This window comes from Amblyraja radiata, chromosome 10 (genome assembly GCF_010909765.2).
Source record: "Amblyraja radiata isolate CabotCenter1 chromosome 10, sAmbRad1.1.pri, whole genome shotgun sequence".
NCBI lineage: Eukaryota > Metazoa > Chordata > Chondrichthyes > Rajiformes > Rajidae > Amblyraja > Amblyraja radiata.
The window spans coordinates 20,280,439-20,307,518 of NC_045965.1; the positions used below are offsets into that span (position 1 = coordinate 20,280,439).

General features: G+C 40.2%; 1 protein-coding gene across 2 annotated transcripts in view; it reads left to right on the forward strand.

The window, feature by feature from the left end:
- Window positions 1-27,080, forward strand: part of cachd1 (cache domain containing 1) — a 153,238-nt gene that overhangs the window by 103,313 nt on the left and 22,845 nt on the right. For both annotated transcript variants that reach the window (XM_033028290.1, XM_033028289.1), the window contains exons 4-15: window positions 5,890-5,996; window positions 8,514-8,640; window positions 10,392-10,536; window positions 12,865-13,081; window positions 15,470-15,619; window positions 17,646-17,879; window positions 20,015-20,164; window positions 21,267-21,390; window positions 22,195-22,312; window positions 23,618-23,786; window positions 24,371-24,513; window positions 26,145-26,326. In XM_033028290.1, the coding sequence (XP_032884181.1) occupies window positions 5,890-5,996; window positions 8,514-8,640; window positions 10,392-10,536; window positions 12,865-13,081; window positions 15,470-15,619; window positions 17,646-17,879; window positions 20,015-20,164; window positions 21,267-21,390; window positions 22,195-22,312; window positions 23,618-23,786; window positions 24,371-24,513; window positions 26,145-26,326 (1,866 nt within the window). The remainder of the gene's footprint in view (window positions 1-5,889; window positions 5,997-8,513; window positions 8,641-10,391; window positions 10,537-12,864; window positions 13,082-15,469; window positions 15,620-17,645; window positions 17,880-20,014; window positions 20,165-21,266; window positions 21,391-22,194; window positions 22,313-23,617; window positions 23,787-24,370; window positions 24,514-26,144; window positions 26,327-27,080) is intronic.

Consider the following 27,080-nt stretch of genomic DNA (forward strand, 5'->3'; position numbering starts at 1 on the left):
AATAGAGTGGCTTAGTAACAGCATGCATTCAGAAGAATGATAGTTGCTTTGATGCAGGCCAGGACCATTTATTTTTGATTCAGCCACTGGGGAATACTGAATGTACTGGAAAGATCACGAAAGCCATGACCACTTTTGAAAGATTTCTGATGTGACCCTAATTAAGTGCTACAGCCCCCATTTGGACTGATGGGTAATTGTTCCATGGTTGACTTTAAGTTGCATGTGCCAGTTAACTGTATTGATAGTTGCACCTGGACTAGGTAGCCAGTGTGGCTTGTTGAGAATTTCCATTCAAATTGGTGTCTATTTTATAAAAAAAACTTTTGTTAATTACTAGAATGTCAGTCAGAACTATTTGTTTTCATGGCTGCTCTAGGTACCAGAGGTCTTGTCAGGCATTTGCTTTTATTTCTCTAGGTCTTACATAATTGGGAACCACTAAATAAGAGGACATTCAGTTTTGCAATAAAATCTTGGTTCAGGGCTTATTGGACAGTGTGACATTAAAGGCTTCAATTGGTAGTCAAATGGCCACATTTAGGTGTAAGTTTAGCAATTATAATTCATTAAATGTGATTCCTGCACAGATGTCATTAGCAAGTCAAGTCAAGTCAACTTTATTTGTCACATACACATACAAGATGTGCAGTGAAATGAAAGTGGCAAAGCCTGCGGATTGTGCAAAAACAACAGAAGAACAGAACAGAATAGAACAGAACAAGTATTTAGATTTTAGTAAAAAGGAGAGAAAAAAGAGACACAACACAACAGTAAATTAGTCCCTGGTGAGATAAGAGTTTACAGTCCTGATGGCCTGTGGGAAGAAACTCCGTCTCATCCTCTCTGTTTCTACAGCGTGACAGCGGAGGCGCTTGCCTGACTGTAGCAGCTGGAACAGTCCGTTGCTGGGGTGGTAGGGGTCCCCCATAATGTTGCTGGCTCTGGATCTGCACCTCCTGGTGTATAGGTCCTGCAGGGGGATGAGTGTAGTTCCCCTAGTGCTTTCGGCCGAGCGCACTACTCTCTGCAGAGCCTTCGTGTCCTGGGCAGAGCTGTTCCCAAACCAGATTGAGATGTTACCAGACAAGATGCTTTCTACAGCCCCAGAGCAGAAGCACTGAAGGATCCTCAGAGAGACTCTGAATTCCCTCAGCTGCCTGAGGTGGTAAAGGCGCTGCCTTGCCTTACTCACCAGTGTGGCAGTGTGTGTTGTCCATGTCAGATCCTCTGTGATGTGGACTCCCAGGTATTTGAAGCTGCTCACCCTATCCACAGTAGTCCGATTTATCTCCAGTGGCGTGTACGTCCTCGGATGTTGAGCTCTTCTAAAGTCCACAATCAGCTCCTTAGTTTTTGTGACATTCAAAAGGAGGCTGTTGTCCTGACACCAGAGTGCCAGATCAGCCACCTTCTCATCGTTATCGGAGATCAGGCCCACCACCACCACAGTGTCATCTGTTGGTTGTAGAGATTGAACATAGATATCTTTGGGAACAGCAATCATTCAGTGAGACAGAGTGCAAAATTCTGCTCTCGTCTACTATTGGAAAACTAGAAACAATTGTAGTTTATGGTGTTTGCTGCAGTATGCTTTCAATGTGCTATGAGTCCCTCACCAAGCTAAACCACTAAATGAAAACATAATCTGAAAATATATCAAAATGATTATAAAATTATGGATTAAATGCAGCATTTTTCAACAGAAGATTAATTTAATTCTAATGTAGGATGTTGCAGAATTTCACTGGATTTATTGTTGTATTTAGTTATGATGACATTAACAACACAAACATTACCTTGTCTGCACATCTGGACGCCCGCAGTGATGGCTGCGGAGGGTTGAGGTCCCGAACACGGGGGAAAGTGGAGGAGGACTGGCCAATTTTTGTGCCTTCCACCACAGTGATTCAGCATTTAGTATTTACTTTAATGTCATTTTAACTGAGTACTTACATACACAGATGAAACGAAAAAATTGTTTCTCAATCAGTTCCCATCAGTGCGGTTAATAAAAACAGAATAAATACATATAGCTTTAAAAATTAAAATGACCACAGTGATGAATGCTGTGGTGGATGTATGTGTTAAATTTTTATTGTGTATTTGTGTGTTCATTATCATTATACTGCTGCTGGCAAATTCATTTCACTTGCACCTTATGTGCAATGTGACGAATAAAACCGTATTGTATTGTATTAATCAAACACAATTTGCTCTAGAAACAAATGTTCCTACAAAGATGCATGTATTTGCAACATACGTCATGGATAGAATTGTAAATGTAAAATGATACACATGAGAGGTGTACACATACACAGGAGCTAACATTTAAATAGGGTAGGATTTAATTAGTGAATGACACAAAGATCTAAGTGTACTCGTCACCCAAATTTGCTAAAACCTTTGGGAAATGATTTTCTTCACTTTTCTTTATTTTTCTGCTATTGGTGCCTACTTATGACGTTTCTCAACACCAAAAGCCAAAACAATCCTCCGGCACATTGCACTGTTGCTGAAAAGGCTGATCTGGCCTTGGGTTGCATTGGAGCTGTTACTGTCTATCCTGCGTGAATGGGGGGGAATGTAAGCAATATTTCCACATCAGATAGAAAATACATGTTATGATATTGTATAGATGAGCAAAAGACTGTGTTTATCCATAATGCTTTGCAGTTTAATTGTTTGGTGCCTTGGGTAACTTTGGTAACGATAGGTTAATGTTGGTTCTATGAATGGATGCATAACTGACTGTAGCATTGAATTAACCCAATCGGTTTAAAGAATGGTCCCGACGCTAAATGTCGCTTGTTTTTTTTCCCCTCCCTTGGCAGATACTACCTGACCTGTTAAGTTCCTCCAGCACGTTGCGTTTTGTAGAAAGATCCCAGGCTTGCAGTTTGGGCAATGCTAATGTAGCACAGTGTAGTTTGGTTAGCAATTGGAATGCTAAAGTTGACATCGGTTCTCCTGATCATTTCTAGGGTCAAGAGGTGAAAATAGCTTTGCTTGCTGCCTGTGATTAACGTATTTTTTTCCATGAACATATTTGGTGGTAAGGCGAGACGAAGATTGGTTTTCTTATGACGCCCCACATGGATGAGAAATAATTGCTAGCTTACAATAGATCCAGGCATGAAATATGGCCTGAAGCTTAAACAGGCTCTGCAGCCCTGCCACCGTGGAATCGGTGAGATGAGAAAATGAGTGAGAAGGTGAGGTCAAACATTTTGAAATGCAACATATGTTGCATAGGGATAGTAAAGACTAATGGGGAAGAGCTGTTCTGGCAGACATTAGAAGCTATGTAAGAGTATAGATTTTCTTTCCTGTTTCCATATGAAACATTTTTACAAAATGTGTTTTGCATGATAAGGCCAGTCTGGTTTTAGTTGATTTGGAATTTGCTCGAAGTCTGGGTTTTGAAATTAAATTCAAGGAACTGCCAAAGTATGTAGTTTTTATGTTCTGCATTAGCTCCAGTTCTTTTGCAATTCCTATTCTGTTGAATAGAAGTTGGCCAGTCCAATGGGATTTTACTATGTGATGTTCAAAGTGCTGAAGCACATCAGAGCAGATATCAATCAAGTAAGCGCCTTGCAAGTTGAAGACTGCACTGGCGTATCCAAAGGGAATGAGATCAAACAGGATGACTGAGGCAGTGCAGTTCTCTCTGGAGAGGGTGTTTCGATCAGTTGTTCATTAAATTCCATCCAGGAAGAAGTGCTGGGAAAATTGTAGCGATGTGACTGCTTTTGGAAGCAGAATTTCATTCTACCTTTTGATCACTCAACAAGAGCAGGCAGAATCTCATCACAGCTGTAGTCATGGCACCCTTGGCAAGTTGAAACAATCTGGGATAGTTTGTGTGCAATTGATGAAATAATGGCATACACTTTTTATATAAATAGATTTAACTCTTCCCTTGTCTTTTATTCTTGCACATGATTCCGATGTAGTTTATAGTTAGGTCCATTATCAAACATGCCTAGATTTATTCTTACAATAGTATACATGTAGATGGATCAGCTTGGATCGCAAGCACTGTTGTGTTTTTAAATATACGTTGCAAGACACAAGTCAAATATTAGATGTAAAGAGAAGCATCTTCAGTTTGTTGGTGAAACTGGTGAATGTATTAAAATATCCAGTGCTTTTTTTTTCCCTGACCTTGCCGTTTATGCATTAAATTGAAACTAGAACCACTAGATGGTTTTCATGCTGATGGACATTTTAGACGGTACTGTGGGTAAGGACAGTAATGGGGCAGATGTTTCACGAGCAGTCCTTGATAATTACAGAGAGCACAGTGATTTTTAACAAAGACGGTGCTGAAGTTCAAGTGGGCCTTTGAAAGATTTAATGTAGCTTTCGTATTAATAAGTGATGGCTATCTCCACATGCATTTAAAGTTCTGCCTATAAGGGAGAGAGATCTAAGCATGCCACTGACAGTTCCACAGGCAACAGAGACAATGTTTGAAACATTTGATGCAGGCATTCTATACAGATGTTATGTACAAAATTTTGATGTATAACTGGATTTTTCTGGCATTAAAATCTGACTTCAGCACCAGAAACGTTAGTCTTGCATTGTCGGCCCTGCGATAATACTTTGATGTTGTAGAGTGAAACACTAAAGCTCTTATCGTGTCTATTGGTTTGCTTGGATTTAGAGTCCAACAAAACAAAATATTTATCCTAGCAGCCTGCAGAACAGACTGGGTACTGCATATTCTCCACCTTTCATGTTTTGATTTTCTTGTGATTTGTCAGATCTGAAAATATCTTTGCAACTGAAAATATCTTTGTGTCTGAAAATATTTTACAACCCTTAATGAGTAGAGGTGAGCAGCCACCAGTAAGCCCTTTTTGACAGATTGCTCTCACCGTAGCACTGAGGATAACTTGTATGTTCTTCAGCTGCCTATTCTGTTCTTTGATCCTTGCAATGATGCGCTCCCTTTTTAAATGGTGGTTCATCATTGTTGAGGATCCACAGCTGAACTGATGTCACAGCCGCCAGTATCTGCAAGTCTGTCAGTGAACAGTAATGCAGTTATCAGATAACCTGCTTTCGGGGAAACAACAAGAAAAATGGCGCTGGAATTAATGTTTGGCCTAAAATTGCCAAAAGCTTTCAAGATTGTAAGAGGTTTCATCTAAGATAATCTGAGATAGAAGAGCTTTGGATACTTGCAGCTCTCTGTAAATTCAGTAAGTTAAGAAGATGGAGGCATAATTTCTCCAATACTTGGTAGACAGATGGTTATATGAGTATCAGTTGCTGTGATTCCTTAAGGTGTCATCCGATGCGTACATGACTGTTGGGCAACAAGGTAAGACAGATGTCCTTGCGTGAATCTTCATCCTGAGGAGAATTGGTTAGGTGATGGTGGGAATTATGTGTTTATTTCATGTAAACATGTAGCTCTGTCAACATCACGCGATACATCATCTCATCAGCTCAGTTTGCTGCAATGGCAACTTGGAATGGCGAGACCGCCATTGTTACAACAATTCTTTGATCAATGCCTCATCTGAAATACTGAATTTAGATGATTTTTTTTTTCCTTTGAGTAAATCAAACTTGTAAAATGCTCCAAAAGGATCTTGCTTTTTTCACGGCCAAAGTGCCACTGTTGTATACATTTCAACTGTCTATGGATTAACTAAACTAACAATTGAAGTCTAAATGGGTTCATTTGAAGAATACAAATTAAAGTGCTAATGTTCATATTATGTCCATATTGAGTTCAACTGATTTTTGTTCAAGATGGCCATTGTTCATGCTACGAGCCGGTAATGTATTCTGAAGTGGAGTCACAATTCTTTTACTGGGTACTTTATTGTGAAACCTATTATCTTGTTTTAATTTTTTACTTTATAGGTTTGATGGAAATTTTAACACGAATGTTTCAAAAACCATCAGTTGTGACAGACTTTCCACGACTGTCAATAACCGAGCATTTAATCCTGGACGTGACTTAAACACAGGTTAGTGTATTTGTTGTGCTGCAGTTAATGAATTTACTGATTTCACTCTTAAGATTTAGAAGAAACAATGGTCATAATTGTACTTATCCTTCTTTGACAATTGTCCCATACTCTTCCTGACTCCTAATCAACGATCTCCACATTCTTCCTGATCCCATGTATAGGACTTGACTCATAAAAGAATAATTGCATGATCTTACTATGTCATTTGTGAGTCCGGCCGTTAAGCCATTTTATCTTCTATCCATCAATTTTATGATTTGCCAAGATTTACTACTTGGAAATTTTTACTACACATATATAGTGCCCTCCATAATGGTTGGGACAAAGACCCATCATTTATTTATTTGCCTCTGTGCTACACAATTTGTGATTTGTAATAGAAAAAAAAATCACATGTGGTTAAAGTGCACATTGTCAGATTTTAATAAAGGCCATTTTTATACATTTTGGTTTCACCATGTAGAAATTGCAGCAGTGTTTATACATAGTCCCCCTATTTCATGGCACCATAATGTTTGGGACACATTGCTTCACAGGTGTTTGTAATTGCTCATGTGTGTTTAATTGACTCCTTAATGCTGGTATAAGAGAGCTCTCAGCACCTAGTCTTTCCTCCAGTCTTTCCATCACATTTGGAATCTTTTATTGCTGTTTATCAACATGAGGACCGAAGTTGTGCCAATGAAAGTCAAAGATGCCATCATGAGACTGAGAAACAAGAATGAAACTGTTAGAGACATCAGCTAAACCTTAGGCTTACCAAAATCAACTGTTTTGAACATCTTTAAGAAGAAAGAGAGCACTGGTGAGCTTCCTAATGGCAAAGGGACTGGCAGGCCAATGAAGACCTCCACAGCTGATGACAGAAGAATTCTCTATAATAAAGAAAAATCCCCCAAAACCTGGTCCGACAGATCAGAAACACTCTTCATCAGTCAGATGTGGATTTGTCAATGATCACTGTCCGCAGAAGACTTCATGAACAGAAATACAGAGGCTACACTGCAAGATGCAAACCACTGGTTAGCCGCAAAAATAGGATGGCCAGGTTACAGTTTGCCAAGAAGTACTTGAAAGTGCAACCACAATTCTGGAAAAAGATCTAGTGGACAGATGAGACGAAGATTAACTTATATCACAATGATGGCAAGAGCAAAGTTTAGAGGAGAAAAGGAACTACTCAAGATCCAAAGCATACCACCTCATCTGTGAAACACAGTGGTGGGGGTGTTATGGCCTGGGCATGTATGGCTGCTGAAGGTACTGGCTCACTTATCTTCATTGATGATACAACTGCTGATGGTAGTAGCATAATGAATTCTGAAGTGTATAGACACATCCTATCTGCTCAAGTTCAAACAAATGCCTCAAAACTCATTGGCCGACTGTTCATTCTACAACAAGGCAATGATCCCAAACATACTGCTAAAGCAACAAAGGAGTTTTTCAAAGCTAAAAAATGGTAATTTCTTGAGTGGCCATGTCAATCACCCGATCTGAACACAATTGAGCATGCCTTTTATATGCTGAAGAGAAAACTGAAGAGGACTAGCCCCCAAAACAAGCATAAGCTAAAGATGGCTGCAATACAGGCCTGGCAGAGCATCACCAGAGAAGACACCCAGCAACTGGTGATGTCCATGAATCGCAGACTTCAAGCAGTCATTGCATGCAAAGGATATGAAACAAAATACTAAACATGACTACTTTCATTTACATGACATTGCTGTAATTTCTACATGGTGAAACCAAAATGTATAAAAATGGCCTTTATTAAAATCTGACAATGTGCACTTTAACCACATGTGTTTTTTTCTGCTACAAATCACAAATTGTGGAGTACAGAGGCAAATAAATAAACAATGTGGCTGTCGCAAACATTATGGAAAGAGGGCACTGTAGCTTCTTAGAAGAAGGATCTCGACCCAAAATGTCATCCATTGCTTCTCTCCAGATATGCTGAGTTACACCAGCATTTGGTGTTCACCTCTGAGCTCTGATACTGTTCATTTCTACTTGTTGCTTTTTCTAAAAATGCAGTTATCAATATTCCCATTATATTCTTGAATTCCCCGCTAATTGAGCAGAAAACTTAGTCTAGGTCCATCTATTATACCCAGCCTGAAAATCCTCCTGGTCCTTATCTAAATTGTAGCAAAATGTGATCTGTTTTTATCTGGATCCAACCAGCTGTTAGGATATTGGGCCAGATATTTTGCAGAGATGGCAGCTCCTCTTTGAAAGTTTCAAGAAACTTTATTTGAAAGTGTTGAGAGGCGATCAGCAAAATTCAGAATTTTGACAGCTGACTGATCCTAGGGACAAGGTTTGTCCAGCTGTCATTTTCAGCTTTATTGGGCAGGATATGTATTGAACTTAACCTGAAAGTAAGTGCCGACTTGGGGGCAGTTCAATGATGAGGATGAATGGCTTTCCATTGACCTGAAAATGTAGTTGATTGTGTAAAATATTCCGGCTTATTTTGAAAACAGTTGTGCTTCTTTAACCCAACAGTTCTTGCTGACAACTTCAAGTCAAATCCTGGCATTAAGTGGCAATATTTCAGTTCAGAAGAAGGGATTTTCACCATTTTCCCCGCACATAAGTTTCGCTGCAAAGGTGGCTACGAACATCGGAGCAGGTAGGAATTTATAGTATTGTTCTTTTAAGGACATTGAATTTTAATTTTAATTTTAACCTTTTAAGCCATTTGTCACGCAAGATTTCACAGAATGTGTAGTTTTATTAAATTGCTAAAAGTAAATATATTAGTTTAAAAATGTGTTTTATAGATTTTGTAGGTTAATGTATTGAGAAATGTATGCAGAACCCTGGGTTTTAAGACTATGGCACGTAGGACCTCCAGCTGAAGATGAAACTGCTTTGTCATAAATAATGTATCTGTTGCAGTCAGAATACTGCAAAAGTGGATTATAATGATATAATGTAATAAAAAGGAAATGCAGATGTGTGTGAAGTCCCAGCTAATCCCACTCCTCCCCTCGTTCCTCACCCCCCCCCCCACCCCCCTCCTCCACTAAAAGTCGGTAAACCGGTTCCACAATCCGCAAAGACGTGTCCCTCGTGGGATCACACCCCCTAGCCAACAATTGGCCTATCAGGTAAACACCTTACCTGATGTCATCTGTTGCCGGCCCTGATCTTTTCCTGCTTCCATTACCCTCCTCCTCCTCCCCTCGCACCACACATGCGCACATGCACACACACGCGCACATGCACACACACGCACATACACAAGCACATACACACGCGCACATGCACACACACACGCACATACACAAGCACATACATACGCGCATATACACACACACTCCCATACACATACGCACACGCACATACACACACACGCACGCATACACACACGCACAATCGGTCTGAAGAAGAGTCCACACCCGAAACGTCACTGCCTGACCTGACCCACTGAGTTACTCCAGCATCTTGTGTCTGTCTTTAGATAATAAATGGTGTTGGGTCTTTAATTTGTTATTTGTATCATTCAGTGTGAATTCCTTGGCTTAATTCTAATTAACTTCCGTGATGTCCTTTTAACATCCTGATCAACCAGTATTATTTTCCTCAAATTTTAATAATTTCAGATTTTTTTTAAATTGAAAATAAGGGAAATTCTGGATAACTGTAATAAAAATGTAGAAAATAATCATCGTTATCATCGTTGAAAACATCAACGAGCACAGTGCCTTACAATGCTATGTACGACAGTGATCGCAACTTCTACTGAAGTGTGGATGCCCGTTGGCTCGCTAAGAGCTCATCCCCCCCCCCCTTTGACAGTTCTTTATTTTGGTCCTGCCGGGGGTCCACAGCCCCCTCCTCACACGGTGGGGGAGATGGTTTAGTCGCCGACTATCCGTCCATGGCGCAGGTAGCACGGGATTACATGGTACCCGTGAACTCCCCCCGACCTGAGTCAGAAAATAATCATGTTTATCAGGCATAGAAAAATACATTTTGGGTTGATGTCTTGTTATCAACACTGGTGTGATGGAAGATCATTGACCTGAAGCATCAACTCCTTTTCTCATCCCACAGATGTGGCCTGACCAGCTGAGTATTACAGTTTTTCTTTCCCCAGTTTGATCTAAGTGCAAGATTCCAATCAATTTCCCTTTGTGCTGAAATGTGTTATTCAGCAAAATAGCTCCTTCTGATTTGTATGTATTAGTTGATAAAATTAATTAATCACTGATCGATACCAGGAAGGAATGATATTTTTTCATGAATACAGGTAGTTGATACCTTCAAAGGTGTGAATCAGGTGTGAGGGAACATGGAAAATATGAAAGAATCATTGATTTTATTCTTCGTCTACCATTCTCTCTTGCAAATATTTTTGGTATTGTTTTGGTACAGGCCTGTTTATGTTTCTACGGTGAGGCCACAATCAAAGCACATTGTGGTTGTGGTGGATCATGGGGCCTCGGCCACAGACACCCAGCTGCAGATAGCCAAGGATGCTGCACAAGTAATTTTAACCTCTATCGATGAGCATGACAAGGTTAGTTCCTCTCAGCCTCACCCGCACGGTTAATGCATAATACATACCACGAGTAGTTGCTCTACTCAACAGCCAAAAATCTGTAGCCTCCCTTTGATCTGGTATTTTGTTGGTTCACATGCTTGATCAATGGTGTTTTATTATTAATGTTTTATTATTATTAATGTTTAGTGTTTTCTGAGATTCGTAACTGTCACTGTATGTCATGTTGTTACTTGTGAGCCGAGCACCAAGGCAAATTCCTTGTATGTGAATACTTAGCCAATAAACTTACTTACTTACTTATACCACACCGCATCTCTCTACAACTTCTTACACAACTAATCTGGAAATATGATACAAGTCTTTAAAGCACTGAGGATGGATAAAATTCGTACAAATGCTTAACTTTATTTGGTCAGTGGGAATATTTGTTCTCAGTAAACATAGAAACATAGAAACATAGAAATTAGGTGCAGGAGTAGGCCATTCGGCCCTTCGAGCCTGCACCGCCATTCAATATGATCATGGCTGATCATCCAACTCAGTATCCCGTACCTGCCTTCTCGCCATACCCTCTGATCCCCTTAGCCACAAGGGCCACATCTAACTCCCTCTTAAATATAGCCAATGAACTGGCCTCGACTACCGTCTGTGGCAGAGAGTTCCAGAGATTCACCACTCTCTGTGTGAAAAAAGTTCTTCTCATCTCGGTTTTAAAGGATTTCCCCCTTATCCTTAAGCTGTGACCCCTTGTCCTGGACTTCCCCAACATCGGGAGCAATCTTCCTGCATCTAGCCTGTCCAACCCCTTAAGAATTTTGTAAGTTTCTATAAGATCCCCTCTCAATCTTCTAAATTCTAGAGAGTATAAACCAAGTCTATCCAGTCTTTCTTCATAAGACAGTCCTGACATCCCAGGAATCAGTCTGGTGAACCTTCTCTGCACTCCCTCTATGGCAATAATGTCCTTCCTCAGATTTGGAGACCAAAACTGTACGCAATACTCCAGGTGTGGTCTCACCAAGACCCTGTACAACTGCAGTAGAACCTCCCTGCTCCTATACTCAAATCCTTTTGCTATGAAAGCTAACATACCATTCGCTTTCTTCACTGCCTGCTGCACCTGCATGCCCACTTTCAATGACTGGTGTACCATGACACCCAGGTCTCGCTGCATCTCCCCTTTTCCTAGTCGGCCACCATTTAGATAATAGTCTGCTTTCCTGTTTTTGCCACCAAAATGGATAACCTCACATTTATCCACATTATACTGCATCTGCCAAACATTTGCCCACTCACCCAGCCTATCCAAGTCACCTTGCAGTCTCCTAGCATCCTCCTCACAGCTAACACTGCCCCCCAGCTTAGTGTCATCCGCAAACTTGCAGATATTGCCTTCAATTCCCTCATCCAGATCATTAATATATATTGTAAATAGCTGGGGTCCCAGCACTGAGCCTTGCGGTACCCCACTAGTCACTGCCTGCCATTGTGAAAAGGACCCGTTTACTCCTACTCTTTGCTTCCTGTTTGCCAGCCAGTTCTCTATCCACATCAATACTGAACCCCCAATGCCGTGTGCTTTAAGTTTGTAAACTAATCTCTTATGTGGGTGGTCATACAAAATGGTGATAATGCATAATTTCCGCTCTGGAGATTAGATGGTGTTTCTAGGCAAGCACTAATGTACTGCATTTTAACAGAGGGTCACCAAATCAAAACGCTGATGGTTTTATTTTTCCTTAGGTGCTGCCTGACATAACATTATCTGGATTATTCTGCTTTGTTTTCAGGGTTTCAGCAAATGCGGTTTTGTTTTATTTTCACGAATTTATTCTATGTTCCTAATTTTATATTCCGTTGCTGTAGAGCATGCATGCAAACCCACCCACTTGAAGACTTGCCCACCCTGCATGCATAGTCAAACACAAGCACCACATTCTCAGTAAAGAGTTGGCATAATCCTTCATAACAGGGTAGAACAAACAAGGTGGTAGGTTATATGTGTAAGTACAAAAAGAGTAATATATAATTCAGAGCAGAATGTTGGTTTAAATCTGTTTGTTCCTTACAGTTAGTGACCCATTAGTTATGAAGAATGACCACTTAGGATTGGTGGCACCATACTAATTGAGTGGGTACTTTCAAGTGTTGGAGGAAGATAATGAGAAAACCAAAGGAACATAATTCTTCATGGCATAAATATATAGTATTTGTTGTGTGACCAATAAAAGTAAAATACTTTGTCATTAAAATTAACTTTAAAGTTGGAACAAGGCGAACAGAAGAATTAATACAACCAGTGAAGAATATTTCTTCAGGAATAATATTTTTGTTTTGTCACAGATTTCTGTGCTGTCTGTGGCAGATGCAGTCCGAACATGCTCACTGGACCAGTGCTACAAAACATACTTGTCTCCAGCCACCAGTGAGACTAAAAGAAAAATGACCACGTTCCTTAGCGGCATAAAGTCGGTGGATGGTGCCACACAGCACGCAGTGGGCTTTCACAAAGCATTTCAGTTGCTTCAGAATACAAACAACAGCACGAGGATCCATTCACGTGAGTGTACAGAGGCATTGATGACAGTTTGCATATTTAACTTTCTCTTTAATGCTGAAAATTGAGTTTCAAGAATTTATTTTGCACCAGAGTGACTGGTGTTTCAATGTTTAGGTGCCTCCCTATTAAGTTATTTCCTCATTGTGCACTGGCCAGCACTGCCAGGGTAATTTCAGGGGATGAATGGCCCTCCTAAGTTCATTTATGAACTCGGGCTTCTATTGTTGGTAGATTATTTATTTTATCCAGTATTGCACAGATTATTTGGCATTGAACATGGTTAGAGACTCTGGGCTGTGTTTCCCCCCCCCCCCCCTTCCTATCACTCCCTCACTACACCACTCTATCGCAGGTGCCGCTATCCATGTGGTGCCCTGACTGCTATCACAGTTGTGCTCAGTTCCCCAGCACAGGTATTGAACTTGGAATGTTCTAAACCTGAATGGTTTATTTATGTTGGCTAATGCCTATATTCACTTGCCATCTCTCCATCAACTGGCTTCTGCTCAGGTGGCAAGCGATCTTTCACATTTTCGAAGATTCATTCTCAAGTGAATAGTCAGTGCATCCTGAAAACTCTGTGGATGTTTATATTGTTTAGGGTGAACTACCAGACCAGGGAGTTGTATGCTTTGAATGCTCCTGTTTTGCTCACACAGTTCTCAGCCTATCCAAGTATATGGTTTCAAAATGACATTCTCAGGCCCATGACTATCCACAAGGTCATCCCATCTTTGTCTTGCTGTGTTATTTTAATGGTGTTATTTTCATTTTCAGTTTCTGATACTATCTTTCATAAATTGGAATATGGACTAATTTTCTGTTAATAATTGCAGAAGGAGGTTCTCCTCACAAAGAGAGTACAGAGGTTTCAGGTGCAATAGCTGCTCTATTTGGACCAGAAAGACCTTTGACAAAATCCCACATGATTAGCTGGTCCGGAAGGATAGAGCACGTGGAATCCTGGGTTAGCGAACCAATTGGAAGCAAAATTTAGCGAAAAAACAAAAGGCGGGAGAAGCTTTTGTTTTTAGCTCAAGATTCCAGCATCTGTAGATTCTTGTGTTTCTTGAATACAAATTTGGCTTTGTGATAGGAACCAGAGGATAATGGTGGACCGTTGTTTTTTTGATTGTAAGCTTGTGTCCAGTGGAGTGCTACACGGATCGATGCCAAGTCCCCTGTTGGTCATAAGGTCATAAGTGATAGGAGAAGAATTAGGCCATTTGGCCCATCAAGTCTACCCTGCCATTCAATCATGGCTGATCTATCTCTCCCTCCTAATCCCATTCTCCTGCCTTCTCCCCGAAACCCCCGTGTTCCCTACAGCCATTCAGCTATTAAACACTACAACCTCAAATAAGCTCTGAACTATATAGACTATTATGTTCTAGGTGCCATTGCACTTAGAACATTGCGGGACGTTTTTATTGGAAGGATATAAATAAGCTGTAGATGTCGTTAAAAAAACAAGATTCACAAGGATGTTGCAGGAAATATAGGGCTTTATATATAAGGAGAGACAGGATAGGCCAGGATAGTTTTACCAGGAGTAAAGGAGGCTGTGGCCTTTACAGAGTTTTATAAATTAATTATATATTAATTATATTATATATATATATATATATATACACACACACACACACACACACACACACACACACATATATATAATAAAATATTATAATATATATTATATATATATATTAATATATGGCATAAATGCGATATATAATAATATTTTTCTGAGGGCAAAGGAATTTAAGGCTAGGCAGCATAGGTTTGCGGTGAGATGGAAAATATTTAAATGGAAACTACAAGGCAGGATTTTCATGTAAACGGCAATGTGTACATAGAAGTTACCAGAGGAAAGTAGTTGAGATGCATACAATTACAACACTTAATGGACATTTGGACAGGTACTTGGAGAGGAATCCTTGAACGGGATATTGGCCAAATGCAGGCAAATGGAACTAATGTGGGTAGGCACCTTTGCCATGTACCAGTTGGGCCAAAGGGCCTGTTTCTGTGCAGTCAAAGCTCTATGCCGAGCAATAATATGGGGGGCATTGCAGAACAGAAATTGAGATGCAAATATAATGAAGTAGTTTATAAAGGTGGTGAGAAAAGAAGATGATTTACTCCAATGATCCAATAGTTCTGGGGGCACATTTAACTATAAAGCCTTGTCGGAGATCAAATAGCATTTTATAGATTAGAGTTCAAGTGTGTTGATTCAAACTGTGTGTTTCAACAGCATGTAACACAGGCTTTTGCTGTATGATAGCACTGATGGAAGAATACTGGACTACATACAGTAGGGTCAAACTGGAAGGCAGAATAGAGTCATTGTGAAGTCAACTAAAAGTTTCCTTTTTTAAATCCTAGCCACTGACATGGTGATAATCTACTTATCGTCTGGCATCACCTCAAAAGATTCCTCCGAAGAAGAAAAGAAGGCAACACTGAGTGTTATCAGTGAGCAAAACAGACATCTCAATAACTCCGTGATGATCCTGACTTATGCTCTGATGAATGGTAAGACATTGGTTTACTTGTTCTGGCATTTTGTTTTGAGCATGAATACTTTAGAATAATTTCTAAAGTCGAGTATATTTGAATGATCTATTCTCTCCATCACAGCTATAATATAATGATTTTGTAAAGAGACGGTGCTTCAACTGACCAAACTTAAACAAGCATTGGCATAGATGGCAGATCAAAACAAAGATCTTTTTGTTTTCTTGGGGTCGCTACAGGATTCAATGCTGACTTTGAGGTCCCCTGTAAAGGTCAAGGCTGTGGTATCACTGTGGCTGTGGCACTTCAATTGAATAAGACTGCTTTCTAATTTATTTTGGAGCGAAGAGTTAGTTAATTCTTTATTTTCATATTTTGGATGGGCTTATAGTTATTGGACTAGAACATCTGCTGACTTTAGTTATATGCCATTGATGGAGTCTTATTGCAAAGATGTTTAAAAACAAAAGAACTTGAGAAATAGGAGTACAGGATTCCTGTTTGGCCCTCGGCTGCAACGTTTATTGTGATTATGGCTGATCTTCTCTCTCAATGCCATTTTCCTGTATCCCCATTTCTTTTGATTCCTACATTGCAGATACCCATCAGTGTCTTATCTTGAATGATTGAATGCAATGACTGAGCCTCCGCAGCTCTCCAGGATCGAGAATTATGAGATATCACTCTAATCTTTGGTTGCTTCTTTCCTTTGTCGCCGATTATTATCCAAATCTCACCCAAAGTATCTGGCCCAAAAATTCTGATGACTCTGCTCCAGTGGCAGAGGTGCAAAGAAATTCTCAGTTTCCAAGGAGTAGATTGTCGATATTCTCCAAGTTGAGGCTGCACAAGCCTTTTGAGGTCACCAGGTGCTCCCGATCACTAACCAGAAGTCTACCCAGGAGCTGAAAAAAAAATGTGGTCTTTGGCTCCTGAGGAAATTAAAAAGTCGTTTTATTCAGTTGAAGTATCACCTCCCAGATTGATGAGCCATCTCGAAATTTTAATGGGACCTCAAGGAAATTTGTGTTAGCACTCCATTGTCAACAGTTGAAGTCTTTAATGGACAATAGAAGGAATTCTGCAGTGGGGAATTGAAGCAGGTAGAGACATGAGATTCTTTACCCCACACTCCTAAAATTGCCATATTGCTCATATTGATCTTCCCAGTGTCTTGGAAAGCTTCAATATGTTAATCTACCTGAAGAACAGCGTGGCAGTGGTTTGAGAGTAACAGTACTGCGGGGACTGAGAGCTGAGTGGAAGCATGTGCAATCTGAAATAACTTTATGGACATCAAGATAAAAGTCGCGCAGAAGAATGGATTGAGTAGTTAGTGGATGAAGAATGATAGTGACTATTGACGTGGCTGGAAGAGAAATATCTGGGGAATTATTGTATTGAAGAAAATGCCAAAGTGTGAACTAATGTCTGCAGCACAGAGCAATTTGAAAGTAAATTGGACAGCTTTCATAACAGTATGATGGGTGTCCTTCTGTTGGGAACTCGTTTGAAAAACATTGTCTGAACGCATCAAAGTGATTTGTATATTGAAAACAATGACCAATATTATTTGTCAAATAATTCAGAGTTGTGGATATATGGAGTATTAAAATCACCAGTGTATTAGTTGTCATGTCATTTTATTGGTAACCATTTTTTAGCTTGAGCAATTGAGAGTATTAATAATTTGATCACAACACAGCAACGTTGCTTTGATGGCATCACAGAATCTTAAGTACTGAATCATTCCACTACCATAGATGCAACAATGTATGTCAACCATCCTGTGGTGAGGTGGTGAAGTACATCTTTAGGATGTTGGTCAATTATTGAGAATCTCATTAGCTACGATATTTATGAGAAACGGCAAAATACATGGACGTTGAGAATGAGTTGTGGTCTAAAGTTAGAGGATTTCAGAAGCACTTATTGCCTTTACTATTTTGCTTTCATGTCAATATGTACGAAATAGAGCAGAATCTCGATTGATTTATTGATAACGTCAGCATTTTTAGTTTTAATATTTTCACTTTTATTTTAGAGGGCATAACTGGATTGAAGGAGCTTGCCTTTCTTCGAGATTTAGCAGAACAGAACTCAGCAAAATACAGAGTTTCTGATCGCTCAGCACTCCCAGTTGTAAAAGGAACAATGATGGTATTGAATCAGTTGAGTAACTTGGAGACTACTGTAGGAAGGTTTTACACAAATGTGCCAAACCGAATGATAGACGAAGCAGTGTTCAGTCTGCCCTACACGGATGAGATGGGTGACGGTGAGTCAAGTTTTTTAGAGTCTTAAAGTGATACAGTGTGGAAACAGGCCCTTCGGCCCAACTTGCCCACACTGGCCAACATGTCCCAGCTACACTCGTCCCACCTGCCTGCATTTGGTCCATATCCATCCAAACCTGTCATATCGCCGTACCTGTCTAACTGTTTCTGAAAAGTGGGGTTAGTCCCTGCCTCAACTACCTCCTCTGGCAGCTTGTTCCATTCACCCACCACCCTTTGTGTGAAAAGGTACCCCTCAGATTCCTCGTAAATCTTTTCCCCTTCACCGTAAACCTATTTTTCTTGCTCTGCGTTGTATCCTCATCTCAGTATTTTCTTGGTGCCTGTTAATGCCTTTCCAAAGATGATGCATCTCTTTCCCTATCCTTAGCAATCACCAGTTGCATTAAGCATTCAGTGCAGTCCGTCCAGTGAACCAGTCAGTGCTGCACTGAACGAGGACGAGGAAAAGTTTCCAGTTTGAGGCTCATCCATATTTAACTGTACTAATATTGAGTTATTGTTCAGATGTATGAGAAATTAAAATGAATCAAGGTTACTACTCAAGATATCGGCCCATTAAAAAGGAAAGGGTAAACTATTTACCCGTTATCATATAGTTAATAGCATTTAATTATTGTCCATCCAATATTCAAGGTGTTCCAAATTTCGATGTGTTATAGGCACGCTTACATTGGTAAACCGGCTGGTAAATTGTCCCTGAGCAATCCTGTGGTAAATAACTGGATAATTGGTATTGATTTACTATTGGCACATGTACTGAGATGCATTGAAAAGCCTGGTATCAAGTTAAATCATACTACACACAAGTGCAACTGGTAGTGCGAAGAGAAGAAATCCTAGATTGCAGACTGTAATGTTGCAAGCCTTGCCACAATCGACGTGTGTCTGCAGGTATCTCAAGACTCAAGCTAGGGTTAGAATTCCCTCTTCATGCTCTTGATGACTTTACGGAGGTTGTGAATAGATTTCTTGAACCGCTTGGGATCATTTGACCTGAACGCTGCAGGCTTGGACTTTACCTGGGAATGGACATCATGGTTTTTCCTGATAATGATAATATTAGCTAGTCATTGAGTCATACAGCTTAGAAACAGACCCTTCCACTCAACTCGCTTACCTAAGCTGCTCCAATTTCCCTCTAAACTTATGCGTCCTTGTACCTGTCCAAATGTCTTTTAAATGTTGTTGTAAATGTACTTGCCACAACCATTTTCTTTAGCAGCCCATTCCATATACCCGCCATCCTCTGTATGGACAAATCTGCTTTTTTGTTTCACTTTAAATATCTCTCATATCTACCTTAAACCTAAGCTTCCTAGTTTTAGACTTCATCGCAATTTTATAAACCTCTATAAAGGTTACTCCCCTGCCTCCTTTGCACCAGGGATATTAGCCGATCCATTATTTCCTTGTATCTAAAGCCCTCCATTTCTAACATCATCCTTGTTACTCTTTTCTCCAGCTTAATCCCACCCTATTACATGGCAACCAAATCAGCACGCAACATCCTGTCACATGATGCCCCAATTCCTATACTCGCTGTCTTGACCAATGAAGGCAAGCATCCCTTCTTCACCCATGTGGCCATTTTCAGGGATAAAATGGTGAACAGAACAATTTTGAACAGCGCTCTTGGATATATTTTATGACCACCTTTTAAGGGGAATTGGGACCTCGGGTTGATAACTGATCTGAAATATGGAACCTCCAACAACAGTGTAGCAGTCTATCAGTGCTGCCTTTACATTTAGATGCTGATATCTTTGGAGTGGTTCACAAACATGTTACTGTGGAGAATGCTACTGCTGAGCAAAGAGTCACATTAAAAAAAAGTACACTCTTTGTTCAGTAATAGTTGCTTGCCGTAGTAATTGAATAAGGCATTATTAAGATTAGCCGTAAGGTATACCATGAGCAAACGGACGTGGCACTCAAATTTGTATCATGTGAGTACTTAAGCAAGTCACGGAGGGGCATGCTGGTAATCATAGAGCCCATTCCTAAGATATAGCAGTGTTTTATAAACCAGAATAACACTACAGTAAGCATCCCATTCTATTCTTTTCTCTTCATTCTGTGATAAATAACTTTCTCTTTTAATTTAATTTTGCAGGATTGATCATGACTGTTAGTAAACCCTGCTACTTTGGAAACATGCTGTTGGGAATTGTAGGAGTAGATGTGAATTTGGCTTACATTCTGGAGGATGTAACTTACTATCGTGATTCTTCTGCCTCCTATACGTTCTTAATAGATAACAAAGGTGAGATGATTGTAACACTACAGGTCAATGTTATCTTAACTGCCCAGGAGCAGAGTTTTCATTTATCACACTTCAAATTGACTGAATTCCACAGAGCAAACGTTCAAGCAGATAACAGACCTACGCAAACAAGAAGAGGGCATGAGAGGTCATTTTGAAGTGGTTGTTCCAGACGTATGGGCCTGTCCCACTTAGGCGATTTTTCAGGTGTCTCCCGGCGACTGTCAAGTTCCCGGCAGTCGCCTGAAAAACCGGCAACTGGAACGGCGACTGTTCGAGTGAAACACACACACACACACACACACACACACACACACACACACACACACACACACACACACACACACAGGCAAGCGGGGGGGAGCGCTGTCTGAAATTCACACGGTGCAAAGCCAATGTGATACAGACACACACTGCGATGAACAGGAAGATTGGCGCTGTAATTAAGACGGCTAGCACAGTGTACGGTAAGTCTTTTAAAAGAGGGGGGGAAGGAGTGGAGACAACTGTTAAGAAGCCAGAGATACACGGCTGAGAAGTTTGGCGAATAGGTTCTGAAAACTACTGCCTACCTTTTTTTTTCCACAATGAGCCAATGAAATTCACTGGTCAGCACTGGCAACAGCCAACGAGAACCTTCGACCTCCTGGCAACCCATTAGGGCCTCCTGGCGACCCATTAGGGCCTCCTGGCGACCCATCTATGGCTCGATAATTCTCGCTACTCTCCATGGCGGCTTCATTCCAGTCGCCGCTAATTTTTCGTCGACCATAATGAGGCTGCGACTAATTCCCAGAATGTGGGAATTCCTCACGACAATGAAGGCGACTCCCCGGCAACCACCCGCCAACATGTGGCGACCATTTGATGACTGCATAGTCACCTAAGTGGGACAGGCCCATTAATCGGCAGTGAAGAATCAGGGTTAATTTGATAATATTGTAATCGGAGTCATCGCTTCACCTGTCATTAATTTGTTTGTTAATTAATTGGTTCTCATTGAATACTAGAAATTGATCTGAATATTCCACAGCATTGGGAATATGATTCAATTCTTAAAGATTTAAGAAATGATTAAATTAACTTTTCCTTTCCCTCACAGGCTATACCCTTATGCACCCGTCCTTGACTCGGCCATATCTGCTCACAGAGCCACCTCTTCACACTGATATAATTCACTATGAGAACATTCCAAGATTTCAGCTCGTCAGGCAGAACATTCTCAGGTAAAAAGTCAAGAGCTGGCTATTAAAGAGAATAAATAGCCATCCAGTGTGAACAGATCATGCCAGGAGCTTGCTTGAATTGATCGCCTGATCTGCACTGAGTTGGTTGATCCCATATAGGGCAGATTAGCTTCTCCAATGAGCATTTTGCATCCCCATCTGCAAAGCTTACAAAAATACTCCCAGCACACATATTAAAATGATCTATTTAATTTTAGCAGAGGAGCATCGTACCGGTTCACAAACTACGTACTTTGTCAGTGACATTTTTCAGATGGTTTCTTCCATCGTATCCTATGCTGGTCTAATGATAATATTATAAAAGTTAGCAGAAATAGATAGGTCCATGTCCGAAGGTTTAATTCCTTGGATGAAGTTGTAGGTTACTATTCGGCAAGGAAATTTTATCTTCAAAATACAAAAAGACCTTAAATAAATTGGTGACTTTGGAGTGTTTTCCTTTGTCTGATTTAATTCCAGTTACTAATTTTGAACCCTTCAGTCCTGCCCTGTTATCAGTTTTACTTGAAAAGATACTATGTTCTGTCACAGTTCATTACTAGATAGTAAACTTGATAATTCAATGATTTCTCTTCCTCCATTTTGCTGTAGGTCACTAGAACCAATTAATTGAAAGTTGGCTAAGTATTGTGAGCGGAAATAGCTTTGTTCATGCATGTAAATTGTCCTCATTTGAGTATTTTTCTTAACCGCAAATTTTTCTGAGTGTTTTGAAGTTTGAAATTTGTGGCGGTGCTAACTATTTGCAGGCAAATAATGATTTATTTCAAATTTCTTGTGCAGTCTCCCCTTGGGCAGCCAGGTTATTACTGTACCTGTAAACTCCTCTTTATCTTGGCACATAAATCGATTACGAGAAACCAGGAAGGAGGCCTATAACGTCAGCTATGCTTGGAAGTTGGTAGGTTGTGCTTTGTTGAGTATGTGTTTGATTTTTTTCTTTCTTTGATCTGCGGAGATATGTAGCTTTGTGGTTAAAAACCGGAAGAATGTATTTAATCAGGGATGCATTTCACAAGTACTCAATTTATTTATCTCTTTAATGGCGTACCACTAAGTGTTTGAAATCAGATTTGATCTGTTTAAAACTTTTTAAATTGTGAATGCTGATGAATGATCCATTAATAGACCAATTGCTCCATTTTGGGGATACAATGATATTTAAAATTTTCAAATAGGGAAGCAGGGTTCCTTATGTCGAGCATTTCCGTGTAGAGGTTCAGGCGGCCATGGTGGCGCAGCAGTAGGATTGCTGCCTTGCAGCACTTACAGCGCCAGAGACCCAGGTTCGATCCCGACTACGGGTGCTGTCTGTACGGAGTTTGTACGTTCTTCCCGTGACCGCGTAGGTTTTCGAGATCGTCCCACACTCCAAAAACGTACAAGTATATAGGCTAATTGGCTTGATATAAGTGTGAATTGTCCCCAATGTTTGTAGGGTAGTGTTAATATGCGGGGATTGCTGTTTGGTGCGGTCTCGGTGGGCCGAAGGGTCTGTTTCCGCGCTAAATCTCTAAAACAAAAGTAACAGGCCCTCCAATGTACTGTTGTCTTCAGGGGCCTGAGTGATAGCATTGTAAGGTGTTATGATGCTTCCAGATGTACTTGACCTGTTGAGGAAATGGTTGCCCCACTTCATTTAATGGCATGAGGATCCCAAAGGCAATAGAAGAACAAATTTCAGAGACATCATCTTTCCTTATGGCTTAACTGCATGTGTGATCCAATTTCTGCACCTACACAAAATGCTGGAGTAACTCAGCAGGTCAGGCAGCATCTCTGGAGAAAATATATAGGTTTTGGACCCCTTTTCAGATCCAAAACATCACCTATTCCTTTTGCTCAGAGTCTGATGAATGGTTCTGACCCAAAACGTCACATTATTTTCTTCAGAGATGCTGCCTGACCCGCTGAGGTACTCCAGCATTTTGTGTCTCTCTTCAGAATATAACTCCATGGTGATTAAACTCACTCTTACATATCAACTCCTTTTCACGTGCATAGTGATATGCTCTAATAGGTTTTGCCCTTTGTCAGATTTTGTAGTAAAAGGTAATGCATTCCGTCATAGATTCATTACATAGACAGTAAACTCGCTAATTAATGAAAGCACTTCCTTGCGTTTGCTGTGTGTCACTGGAATCAGTGAACTGATAAATAAAATGAAAATTGATGAAAAAGTTCTGACACTTCTTTGTCTATGTAGGTGCAGGACACATCGTTTATTCTCTGTATCGTGATGGTTCAACCTGAGGTGCCAGTAAGACACCTGAAAAATTTGAATACTGCCCCAAGTAGTAAGCTTCTATACCACAGGTTGGATCTGCTGGGTCAGCCCACCTCCTGTTTGCATTTCAAGCAGTTGGCAACACTAGGTAAGAAACACCTAACTTCTCAAAGTGTGTTAAGCAATTGTGGCTTCCGATATTGCTCATTGCTCTTTTCCCCCTTTGTATTTCCCTTCCACTACTCACCCACAACTGCACCAAATGAAACCCAGAAGGCAACTGGATGGCATACCACAGATCTCCACCAATTTTATTCTGAAGTGATTACAAATTAGTCATGGAAGAAGGTTGATGATGACTTGAGCTCCCTCAGTCAGTTTTCTTTCTATTTGTGCAGAGAAATAAATACCTTTCTGAAATCATCTTTCCTATGTATTCTCACTTCTACTATGAGCTAGATCAGGAACACTGCATTAAACTGTCTAGCCCTTGTCAAGCTCTTCTGAGCAAGGAGGTTTTATGGAACACGGTGCTACTAATTTGTGACATTTTGTCAACCATTAAGAAATCAAGATGTTTTTCTGAGCAAGGAGATTTTGTGGAACATTGCTGCTAATTTGTGGCATTTTCTCCACCATTAAGAAATAAAGATGTAAGATTCAGCAATCTTACAATAATGTATTAACTTGGCTTTTATGTTGATTATTGTGCCTTGATTGTCTCGATTGCAGAAAGTCCCACAGTCATGCTATCTGCAGGCTGCTTTTCATCTCCATTTGAGCACCTGAGTCAAGCAGAGACAAAACGTATGGTGGAGCACTACACAGCCTATCTGAGCGACAACACGCGTCTCATCGCCAATCCAGGACTCAAGGTAACTTTTTTGCGTTTACAAATATGTGTTCTGTCAATTTAATAAATGTGCTTAAATTATCTTGTTACTTGTTGACGAGCAAACATTGTCTTGGATTTTAAAACCCAATTCACAATCAAACAGGATGTCAGGATTGTAAATAGGTTGGTTGACTCTCTGAGGGCACCATGGGAAGAGGATGCCATGAACTGAGTTGCTAACGTATTATGCTTTGATGTATAGCTACAGAAATAACTGCCTGCTCATAACATCCTCTCACTGAACAGTACTGACATTTCACAGCTGCCCAGACCCTGATCTGAAGTTCAGAGGCAAGTGCTGCAGCAATTCTTTCAAATGCCAAAGATGAAGAGATAATGTTCCATGGACAGTATTATGTTTAGTTTATTGAGCAGAAATGTAAAATTAGATCCTTTATTCCGAAATGTGGGTGGCTGATAGTCTTGTTTTATTAATATTGGACGGAAGATAATTCAGTGACCAGATCGGTCACAGTGTGATTTTACTAACAACAAGGTCTCTCAAGCATGTGACAGATTTTTCAATAATTATAGTTCCAGTTTAGAGAATGGATAATCAGGACATTAGACATATCCTGAAGAGAGATTTCTAATCAAATTGACTGCAAATTGGTGTATGATACTCCTTTAATAAATGCATTTATTTGAGGTTTATCACTGTAGCTGCAGGTTTAATGGCCATTTTTGGAATATGCCTCATTCTTTCCACAAACTAGTGTGGAGTAATCATTAACCCTTCATATATTGGATCAATATCTACAGTGGAGAAAAAAGTCCAATTCATGAGTATGGTTTAATATGTTGCGATTATAGTGCTTTTATTATGCCTTTAATTCAGCCATGACTCTTTTCCAATGCCTTGTGGTTGAAAGTGCTCTCTCTAGAAATAAAAAAAGACCCAACATGTAACCGAACTGCTGGGCAAAGTGGGTGCAGGATGATATTTCCACTCACTGACCCCTCAGCTTTCATCAAATGGAAGCCGAATCACAACAGGGAGTTAGCAGAGCAGCTTAAAACCTGGTTGTCAAAAATTGTCTTACACATTTCATAAGATTTAGTGTGTATGTTGGCATTTAGTAATTCTTAGCTTTTTGTTACTCCTGTACTTGCTCGATCCTTCCTGCATCTTCACTATATTCAATTGAGATTTCTTGAATTGTCTTTTAATTGCTTTGTCTTCCGAGGACCTCACAATTGCTCTTTGTAACTTCCTCTGTCATTTCTTTTCCATGCATTCTCTGTTTTAAATCCCAAGCTTGACATCACCTAATTACAGTCCTGGATTTCTCTTTCATATCCCAAGCTCTTTTCGGTCCTTGTGACCCATGACCCTTCATTAGGTTTCTCAATTTTTAGATTAAATTCTTAAAGGGAATCCCTTCAGGTGTCCACGTGTGAAATTAAGCTTATTATCTTTCCCTTGTCTGGATAAATTGAAACTCTCAAATCTGCACAAAATCTTTTTTTCATATGTGAGGGAAACTGTCCGTACAATTTTATATAGTCTGATTTAAAAAAGCGTATTAATAGGATTGATCCGCAGCTTTGCAAAGTCTCAGGCATGTCTTTAAGAAGCCCTGTTTCTCTTTCCCCTCTGCCTGTGTGTAGTCCTCTGTCAGAAACGAAGTCATGGCTACCAGTCACGTAACAGATGAATGGATGTCACAAATGGAAATCGGCATCCTCAACAGTTACATTGTCCGTCGTTACATAGCAACACCCAATGGGGTGCTTCGGATTTACCCCGGCTCTCTCATGGATAAAGCATTTGATCCCACCAGGAGACAGTGGTGAGTTCTACACGATCCACAGGAAGAGTTTTACCAATAGTTTCTGAAGTAAAGCTTTTTTTTTTTTAAAGAAAAAAATGTTTGCTTCTCACCACAGTGAGCAGAGTCTGCCTGAACACTGACGTGATTAATCTAGTTATTTGTGTTAATGGTGTTAGCAATTTATTTTGCTGATCATGAATCTTACATTATTTGTTGGTTTATTTGTATTGTTTTAAATTCAGTGATTCCTGTGGTTGCTTGTTTTTCTACTTGAACATGCAGCATAAAAGATGCTGAATTTTTTTTTGCGATGAGGACAACTCATGTAACCCAAGTGTAGCAGGCTCCCCTTCACAATCGGAGTTACTGTTGTACTCAACAAATTGCTTTAAAGCCATAGCTTTGACACTGCTCCCCACCAGCCCCTCCTTTTCATCTCTAGCCTTTGTCCACCCATCTGCCAAGATTTTCCCTTGACTCTCAGTCTGAAGAAGGGTCTCGACCCGAAACGTCACCCATTCCTTCTTTCCAGAGATGTTGCCTGTCCTGCTGAGTTACTCCAGCATTTTGTGTCTACGGTTTAAACCAGCATCTGCAGTTCTTTCCAACATAAGAAATATTGCCCATTAACAGGTGGCTCCTGTTCACTTTTCAGGGAAAAATATTAGTTCAAACCCTGGAAGCAGCTTGGTATGGCACAACGTAACTGCTGGGAAAAATAATATTTTGCATTTTATTCAATAGTGTCTTTCCAATTCATGCCTTGAAACGT